This window comes from Arachis stenosperma, chromosome 4, assembly GCF_014773155.1.
Source record: "Arachis stenosperma cultivar V10309 chromosome 4, arast.V10309.gnm1.PFL2, whole genome shotgun sequence".
Lineage (NCBI taxonomy): Eukaryota > Viridiplantae > Streptophyta > Magnoliopsida > Fabales > Fabaceae > Arachis > Arachis stenosperma.
In genome coordinates, this window is record NC_080380.1 from 144,930,932 (window position 1) to 144,941,761 (window position 10,830).

At 26.4% G+C, this 10,830-nt stretch overlaps 1 protein-coding gene across 1 annotated transcript; it reads left to right on the forward strand.

The window, feature by feature from the left end:
• The first annotated feature begins 5,619 nt into the window (after positions 1-5,619).
• LOC130973557 (transcription factor MYB16-like) lies at positions 5,620-8,587 on the forward strand. The gene is made up of 3 exons (XM_057898144.1): positions 5,620-5,855; positions 6,032-6,161; positions 7,200-8,587. The coding sequence occupies exons 1-3, from the start codon at positions 5,723-5,725 to the stop codon at positions 8,314-8,316; spliced, it is 1,380 nt and encodes a 459-aa protein (XP_057754127.1). The 5' UTR covers positions 5,620-5,722; the 3' UTR covers positions 8,317-8,587.
• Positions 8,588-10,830: the final 2,243 nt, after the last annotated feature.

Below are 10,830 nucleotides of genomic sequence, written 5' to 3' on the forward strand. Positions count from 1 at the left end.
CCGACGAATTTTATAATTATTTCTAATTTTTTTTTTAAATTAGACGATTAATATCTAATTATCAATAAATATGTTTGCTGTTATTTTTATTGTTATTAAAAAATGATTTTTTACTAAAAATAATTTTTTATAATGAAGAAATTATTAACTAAGAAAATAACATATTTTAGTATATGTAAAATTATTAAAATTACTTATACTTAATTAATTAATAAAAGAGTGAATTAACAAATTAAACATATAATTTAATATCTGCAATTCTTTTTTAATTATGGATCATTCAATGAATGCATGCATGGCCCACTTTCCTCTATTTTCAGTTTGAACCCTAATTTTACCCCTTTGAGTAGGGGCCGGGGCTTAATCTTTTTTCTTCTTTTGTATTAGCATAGTATTAAATTATGAAGCTAAGATGGATATATATGACATGTATCTTTTTCCCTCTTGTACAATAAAGCAGTAGTGTTCATATTATTGTCAACTTTCCTAGTGTGCCATATAGGTTTTATTCATAAAATTAAATGAGGGTCTCTTATTTTCTTGCATAGCCTTAGTAATTTAATTTAATTTAATTTTGGTCAAAGTCTTACGGCAATTTATTTTGGTAACAACTAACAACTAACAAATAGTAAAATAATTTGATCAAGAAAAGTCTTCATGTGCTTGAGATCAGCATTAATGGTGCTTGTGGCTTTGTATGCTCTTTGGCTATAAAGGGTTCCTAACACTGTTGACGATTCTAACATGTTGGATGATCCTAATAGAATAGTATTTTCCGGTGTCTCTGTTTGGGAACATGACATTTCTGATCTGCTTGTAAGAATGGTGCTTTGTTTATTGTGGTTACTAATGAAAATATATATATATATACAAATAAAAACTAGTCATGTGAGATTGTCTTTATGTTACGATAATAATTATATTGAAAACTATTAAATAATAATTTAATTAAATATATTAACTATTTAACAGTTCTTATTTATTGTCTCTATATATATAAACATAATTTTATGTGAGTCGAAAAAAAAATTAATGTTTTGGAGTAATGCTAAAGAAATAATGATATAAAGTTATTTTATTTAAGTTAATATTTATTGTTTTAGCAATAATTAAAAATATAAAATAAAAAATTTTAAATTATTTTAACCTGATTTTTAGTATCTCTTTTATATATATATATATATATATATATATATATATATATATATATTGTTTTGAAAATATATTGGGGGGAAATTATTGTGAATTTTAACACTTTTATTTTGATAATAATGCCTTTTGTATGCATATTTTCTTTTAAATGCAATTTCACAAGAAAAATACCACTAATGAAAATGACATTATCCAAATAAGGATAACAACATACCATATATATCTAAACCATATCTATCCATAAGTAATTTTTAACTTTGTTCTTATTTAATTTTTTTTAAAATTGCTTATTACTTGTGTTACGGATCCGGTTAACGGACTCCATATTTAAAATAGTCTTTAAATTCGATTATTCGGGTCTGATCTGTTTCACCCTTCTAGAAGATTCGAAATCGATTCACTAGAGTTTTTAATCAATAATCAAATTCAAATACCTCCTTTATCTTAACCAAATAAGATAAGATAAGATAATTACTATCACCTATATAAAGGAGAGCCGTAGACTCCCTCAGATATGTCATTCACTCTACACATCTTACTATATCCTCACTGTTTAAACATCAAAATGTCTTTACAAGTACCACCCCCTACTGCTTCAATCAAATAATCCAGAATTTGCCTCGACCGAAAGTCCTGATTCATCTCACAATTCATATCAAAGGTATCCAGTATCACTTATATTTATTTAAAGAAAAAAAATAGTTAAGCGTCATCAATTACAAAAAAGAAAAACCCTAACATATAACAAGAATAATAAACACAGCAAATTTGATGATGTTTGAGTTGTATCTATCAATCCTCCAGTGTAGATACTGATAAAGAAATAGCATTAATATTGGGTTCATGTTGGATTTAATTTCTTTAATTAAATTGTGTGAGATATAGAGTATAGACCACGTTGGAGTTATATGAAGATGACAAGTGTAATGTGCACTCATTTAATAGGGTCATTTAAGAATATAGTGGACCATTACCATATGGTAAAGCTGGCATAGTAGTAATAGTGATGAAGGGAAATTAAAAAGAGGGTGTCCCCATTGTCCTTTCTACTACTACTATGTAGCATTATAACAAGTCTTGGATCCATGAGAAGAAGACCTTAATTTCCTTTGCACTCAACTCACACACACATTTATGTTTTCTACTTTAATTTCTTCTCATCACGGGACCCTCCTTTTTGTCTTTTCACATAATGTACCATAGTTCATACATCATTCAAGAATGATGCCCCTTCAGGCTTCACCACCCCCCTTCCAAACCCCACTCTCTTAAATTGCCCTATCATCCCATAAATTACTCCATTTTTTTTACTACACTATTAAATAGTATTCAAAACTTTATGTCAAAAACAAAAAAAAATTTAAAAGATATACATAACAGAAAATCTCTAAAATATTAAAAAATATGATAAAAATAACTAATATTAAATATATATTCTAAAAAGAGCTTTAAAATAAAATTTCATGCGATTTTTGTAAATATTATTAGAAAAATAAAATATTTTTATTTTTAAAAATTAATAATTTTATATCAAATTAATATTTTTTTTGTGAATGACTGAAATATTTTAGAAACATTTTAAAAATAGCTTAGAGATCAAATTCTACTTTTTTTTATACGCAGCTTTTGAAGAGTTATCTAAATGTTTACAAAATAATTCGAATCAAATAAACAAATCATTTGTTAAATACAAAAGTTGTTTATCACTTATAAAAATAATACAATATTTTTTGTTATTTTTGTTATATTTTTAAATTATTTGGAGACTTATTTGTTGTTCATATTTTTTAAAGTTATTTTGTCAACTGAATGATAAACTTTTGAGTATTGTTTTGGTAGTTATAATTTTATTAACTCTTACCATTATATTTATATTTTTAATTATTTTAAAATGAAAAAAACGTTAAAATGTTTTCTCTTCCATCTCTTCTATTTATTTGTTATGTACGAAATATAATTATTCATGTGTATCTTTTTGTTAGTTTAAATTTTTAAAAGAAGTAATATTATAATATAATATCAAAATTTTTATAACAAAAAAATTATAAAAGTCGATCTTTGTTGACTCTAAAAAAAATTTTAACATACAAAATTTATACAAAATTACATAAATTCGAAAAAGCTTTTACATAAAAAATAAATATATTAAAAATACAATTATTTATGTACCTTTTCTTCACATATGAAGCTTTTAAAAAATTTAGTTTTATGAGATGTTAATAGTTTAGCTTATATTAGGAAAATTTTTCAAAGGGATCATCTCAAATAAAGTAATTGCTATACTATATTAGTAAGTTTATATGTATAGGAAACTGATTAGTGATAAGTGATGACTATTTTTAGTGCCATCATGACTCTTATAATAAGTTCCTTCTTCGTTTAGCTAGCTAAAGGTCATGTGCTCCCCCCTATCCCCTCCCCAATCAACAAATTATTTTGATAAAATTATATTTAAATTTTGTTATCGATAAAAATATTTTCACTCAAATAATTTAAAAATTTGTAAAAAAATATATAACAATGATCAAAGACCTTTTTTATTAATAAAAAAAATATAACATGATTTATTTGTCAAATTCAAAGTTTCACTTTATACAAAGAAAATTAAGTTTACCACATTTTTTTTTTGTTAACGTAAAAAATTTAATTTATAATTATGTATTTTTGTCATGTTTTTAAATAATTTAAAAATATTTTGATTAATAATAAAATTTAAAAATATTTTTTTTAGTAACAAAATAATTCGAATGCATTTTTAAGAGTTAACCTATTAATATGACTATAATATGTACTACAATGAACTAATTCAAATTAATAAATGTAAATATCTAATGTACACCACATGTTACTATATTTACTAATATTTCTTTTTATTTAAGTAATAAATTACTATTACTTCTTTGTAGTGTAGGTCCATTATGTAAAAATAATAAGTCTCTGAAAATTAACTTGATAGGTTTATTGTACGACATCTCAACCTAATGCTATAATTGAAATGTTGGTCATTTAATTTGATACTTTTGGATTGGGACTGTCTAGTCTATATAGTAGTGTGCCATTGCAGAGTGGACACAAATTAATGCAACAATAAAAGAGATTATAAGAAACGGCAAACGGGTATGTGCCCACCTTTTCGCAACATCATGCTTTCCGTTAGTAATGGCAAGTGGCCTAAAATGTAATAATAATAATATTACCATCTCACAACTAACTTACCTTCATCTAATGGTTAATTAATAAATTTATTAATCTATTTAAATAAATATTAACCATTCAAATCTCATCTTGTATATATGCATAACTCATAGACCATCAATATTTTCTTAACAATTAAATACATGTTCACTTTATTTTATTAATTAAAAAATAATTTAAATATATATAATTAATTAGTGACAACCGAGTTTTTATACGAATGTTAATCCATATAATTAGCGAATTAATGATATTTTGGTTAATATTAATTAAATTTTTTTATCTTATATTTCTCATCCTCTTAAATTTTAAATTTTAAATTTTAAATTCTAATTTTAAATTTTACTTAAAATATTTAAAAAAAAATAAAAGTTAAAAAGTGATTTTAAAATAAAATATTAATTAATACGATTAATTAAAAATTTATTTTCTACACTTATTCTAATATAATTTTGACTAATAATTAATCTTTGATTTTTTTAAAATTAGTTTTTTTTTGTTAATAAATATACTCAAAACACTTGTTAAAAAGGTAATAAAAAATATTTCACTGAAAAAAAATGTTTTCAGTATTTCTCTTGTAATATATATATATATATAAGTGGTTGTTATTGTGCTAAAAATTTGGTGTCTAATTGCCAAAAAAAGTTAAATAGTTAATATTTAATTTTAAAAAAATATAAAACTTAATACATTTTAAATATTTAAAATTTATTATAAAAAATAAATTAGACAAAATTTAAGCACTAAATAATTAGCACCATAAAATTGGCCACATATGTCTTAGCATTTTCATTAGTATTTGAATTTTATTTCATTTTCTTAACGAGCATCTTAATTAATACAGTCACTAACTAATTAGAAAAGAAGGTGGTTATTATAATTCAATCTATCTAGCTATAAAAAGAAAAACACTCATGAGATGGACCCATATGAATAATTAAAAATTGGCCCTAGCTAGCAATATGTGCCATAAATTCTAGGTGACGTATCACTCAAGTATTATGACTATGACTTTAATTTTGTAGCTCAAAACCTCAAAGCTGCGTCCATAGGGTTTAAAATTATAATATATGAAAAGACAATTGAACCACTCCATTTGCATTTCAGTCCAATCAATTATGCAATGATGAACTCCAAATTAAAGTATATCATCATGAAATAAAAGGGTATTATTGTAATGACAAAGCGGATACACTGTCAAAAATAGTTTGTTATACCATTTATGCCACTAATGAATAATCCATCATCACTCTTTCTAGTGCTATTATATATGAAGAAATAGGAAAAAGCTATCTCAGTGTTAAGTAGCAACTAGTGTATACAATATTACACTGTTACTTGTTCCTGTTCCTGTTCCTATTCCTCCTTCAAAATGGGAAGATCACCATGTTGTGACAAAGTGGGTTTGAAGAAAGGACCATGGACACCAGAGGAAGATCAGAAGCTCTTAGCCTACATTGAAGAACATGGTCATGGAAGCTGGCGCGCTTTGCCAGCAAAAGCAGGTAATTTTAGTCGTTGATCTTAATTATATATCAGTAACTAACTAGTACTTTTTCATATAGTGTTTATTTCGATATTCAAACAATTTTTTTATTTTTTTTTAAGAAGGACTTTTTAATTATATTATTTAAAAGAAAAAAGTGTAATGTTTATTTTTGTATTTAATATTATTGTATAGGGCTTGAAAGGTGTGGGAAGAGCTGCAGATTGAGATGGACAAATTATCTAAGGCCTGATATTAAGAGGGGAAAGTTCAGTTTGCAAGAAGAACAAGCCATCATTCAGCTTCATGCACTCTTAGGAAACAGGTCCTTTTTTTTGTGGAGTTAGTTATATATATAGTACAGTAGTACAATAATGTTTAGGTTTATTATTTTTGTGCTTGAATGTTCTAAATCAAATGTGCTCATCATTTCATTGTTTTCTTTTCATTGTTATGTTCTTGGTATTATCATTGTTATTATTTCTCTTTCTTTTTTCTTTCTTTTCAAAGAGTGAGATAGAACTGAAAAATGTGATCTCTTTGCACTCAAAATAAATAAATAAATAAAATTCGTGTTATAAAATTATAATGAGAGAACTAGAAGCTGAAAATAAATTTTGGTGCTGTTTGATTTGAAACCTCAAGTGTATAATGAAAAAAAAAAACATTTTTCTTAATTATTTAATAACAGTACAACACTTGCATTTGGGATCAGGCATTTGGCAACTGGGTTTTTTGGGGGGGGGGGGGGGGGGACTATGAATAATAATTTCTTTTGCTTTTCCAACTTGCATTGCTGTGCAGAATGTCTTAAATGCAAATGGTCTTCTCTCAATTTCTTGAACCACATTTTCTATAGCCTATAATTATTATTTCCAACACTGATTTAATTGTGGTTCCTGCCATCTCCATAAATTCACTTCCTGACACCCAATTAGTTCATTCAACATATATGGTCCTTGATTAAATACAAAAAAGAAAAAAAAAAAAAGAAATGAAGTATACATATCTTCTAGCTAGATTCCACACAAAAGCTAAAATCAATTGTCCATGAATGTGATTTCTAATCAATATTTTCTCTTTAATTGAGTTGCATTTTTTTAAGATCAAATTAAACCAAAAAAATTATTATAGTAGTAAACACAAAAAAGTAGAAGTTCATAAAAAAACAATATCTATTAGTTCGTATAGGTAAAGAATAATTACACATTGCAATCTTACTTGATATGAGCTAAACTCAAATTAAATTTTAAACCCTTTAATCATTCATTTTTAGTATATTTTTAGATCAACATCCATGAGCATTTGATAAATTCTAGGGTTTGCATTGGATTCTTACAAATTGTGTTGTTATTGTTTATAGGTGGTCAGCTATAGCCACACATTTGCCAAAGAGGACAGACAATGAGATAAAAAATTATTGGAACACACATCTCAAAAAAAGATTAACAAAAATGGGCATCGATCCTGTGACTCACAAGCCCAGAAACGATGCCCTAGTCTCTGGTGACGGCGGCCATTCAAAGAAGGTCGCCGCCAACCTCAGCCACATGGCTCAGTGGGAGAGTGCTAGGCTTGAAGCCGAAGCAAGGTTGGTTAGGGAATCAAAATTACGTTCATCACAACAACATTCATTGCAAATTCCAAATTCTACTACCACTTTTCCATCTTCGTCCTCGTCTTCGTCCTCAGCTCAAGTTATGATCAAATTAGCAGACGAATCTCCGATAACAACAACCAAAGATTGGACTAATAATGAAGATTGGTTATTGAGATCTAATCATGAAAGTAATGGTGGTGGAGGAATGGGAAATGCTGAACTTGAGTCACCAACATCTACATTATCATTCTCGGAGAACAATGCATCACCAGCAATAATTGGAGAAAATAGCAACAATAATAATGTTAATGTAGTGGTGCCTATGATTGAGTTTGTTGGAGCTACTTCAGGTTCATATTCTGAGAATGATGGAATTATTAGGAGTATTAATGTGAAGGAAGAAGGTAGTGAAGATCATGATGATCATCATCAACATGAGTGGAAAGACTATGATAATAATTCTTCAATGGGTACTTTCAACCCTAGCTTGCATGAATTGACAATGATGACCATGGAATCCACGTGGGGAAGTTCTTCTCATCATCATCAAAATCATGATCATGATGATGAATCTCTTAGGACAAGTGGTAGTAATGGTGCACATGTTAATGTTGGTGATGATGATGATGATGATGAAGAAGATGAAGAGTTAGGGTTCACAAATCTTCTGCTGAATGCTAATAATAATAACAACCCTAATAATGATAATAATGAATTGAGTTTGTCATCTGAAGGTGGTGGTGGTAGTGGCGGCGGCGGCGGTGATGGTGGTGGGGAGTCTCATAACAATGACAATGGTGATTCCTATGAAGATAAGAACTATTGGAACAGCATTCTCCATTTGGTGGATTCTTCACCTTCTGATTCACCAATCTTTTGATTTTATATATATATATAGCAGAATCGATCTCTACCTTCCTTTCAAGAACATATTTAATTTAATTTGCCATAAGAATTATTATTTAAGCAAGAACATATGCATGCATGCACACAGAAAATTCTTGTTACATATTTAAATTCTTATTCTCCTTAGCTTCCAAGGTTCCATGTAGTTGTTTTTGTTGATGCTCTCATGGAGACTATTTTTTTTTTTGGTAATTAATTAGGGTTTTTCAATTGTCTGAAAAGCAATCAGTGGAACAAAAATGTCAACTAGTTATATATTTTGTTGCTTCTATCTACTGTGCATCACCAAATATGTTCATATATATCAACTTGTTCTGAGTTTGACTTTATTAGATATCTAGAGTTATATATATGATGTATGTCTTTGTTTACAGTTTACAAATAGTTTAGTTTAATTAAGGAAGTTCAATTTCTATGACAAGGTTACATTTATAATTAGACATATTACTATATAGATAAGATGAATACAAAACATGCTTCATATATATTTAAAATCAGTCTCTATATATATTTATATGTATATAATGTTATATAACTAAGATATTTTGATAATTAAATTTAATTAAATTAGTCTAATAATTTTTTGATACAATAAAAATTAATTGAATAAAAAGGAGGAAACGCATAAAAAAATTAATTATGTTCATCCAATATTTAATTTCTTTGTTTATATATATATATATTTTGATTCACACATTTTTTATAGGAAGAGATTAATTATGGATAATGTTATCGAGACCTCTATAAATGGAGGAGGTCACTCCAATTGTAATCATATCTCAATGAATATTGTAATATTCATTTTTTGTATCTTACAAAATATTCTAAATTTTTTTTTTCTCTTTGAAAACTTAGTTAGTGTTATTTTTTTTCTCATTCAGTGCTATTAAATATGCTATGAACTTACCTCTGATCCTACTCATCAGAAAATAGCATGGATACGATCTCTGTAAACTGATGTGATCTTCTTTAAGTGGATTAACTTAATTTGTCATAATCTCTTTTTTTTTTGGAAAAAATACTAAACTTTAAATTCTTTTCTAACAGGCAAACAAAAACTAATAAGTCTCCGGATTTCTGGGCAGAGGATAATGCTTCCTCTAGACAATAAATTCTGATGATAGAGTGCGTGAATTTCGTGAACTTCATGATTTTCATTTTTACTTCTTGGTAACTTTCTTTTTCGATTATATATGCTAAGGAAATAACAAAACACAATAAAAAAAAAATCAGCAAGTAAATATTTCGTATATCTGTAAGTTAAAATATTACCCATTTAAAATATAAATTATACATCTAAATTTTATATTAATAATTAATTATTGACTTAATTTTTTATGATTTTCCTATGTTGCTTTATTTGGATTTGAATCTCTACTTAGACAACCATATCCAATAATAGAAGTATTTACTAGGGACTTTATTGCTGTTAGTTTCATGTCGTATTCTTGCTTTTCAACGTTTTTAATTCATTGTTTATGTATTTAGGGGGTTCTCTTTCACGTCCCTATTCATTTTGCTTGGTTGTCATGTACTATACATGGAGTTGTATGTATCAACTATCATCAAGAGAGAGTGAGAAAAACCATATATATAATGCCCCTCAATGATAAATATAATTGACTTAATTTGGATTTGATCTTCTCCACAAGAAAACAAATCTTAACTACATATTGGGATCTTCAAAATGTCAAAATCACACAAACACCTCTTTCAGTCCATACCCATTATTATTACAATTAGAATTAACTATTTTTGGATTTTAAAAAATATGTGCGCTACCTTTATATACATTTTTATATTTTTTATATTAAAAGTAATTAATAAGAAGAAAGATTATACCGTAGAAAAATGTACAAACAAGATGTAAGAAAATATTGCAAATAAACGTCAATTTTCTAAAAAGAAAAGTTAATATTTTTAATTTAAAGTTTTGAATATATAATTTAGAGTTTAGAATTAAAATTTAAGATTTTAAATTTTAAATTTAAGGTTGTAGAAATGATGGCAGGAGGTGACTAGATGAAATTGTGGTGGTGAAAGTTGGAGAAAAATTGAAAATGGTCATAATTATTTTTACTTATTTATGTTGTATTTGGTTTGACGTTTGAAATATAAAAAGTACGTTCAAGTTTTTTAAATGCTTCAATTTTTATAAAATTAATTGATAAGACTTATTCAAAAAATATAAAATAAAATGATAAAGTAATATAAAAAAGTTATTTAAATTTATGTTCTTTTTTAATAATTTTTTATTTAAAAGTGTGATTTTGAGTAATGTAATTCAACCAACATTTATTTTATTATGATTTATTTTCATCAATGGTAACACTAATTTGCTTTTTTGTCAAAATCAAATTTAAAAAATCAATATGATTCAAACTCTCCTTTGTAAATTTTAATCCAAACCCACAAGCAATGTTATTCCAACATCAAAGTTGTTATTTTATTTTGGACACTAGTTAGTGTGGTTTTGTTATTTCTACTC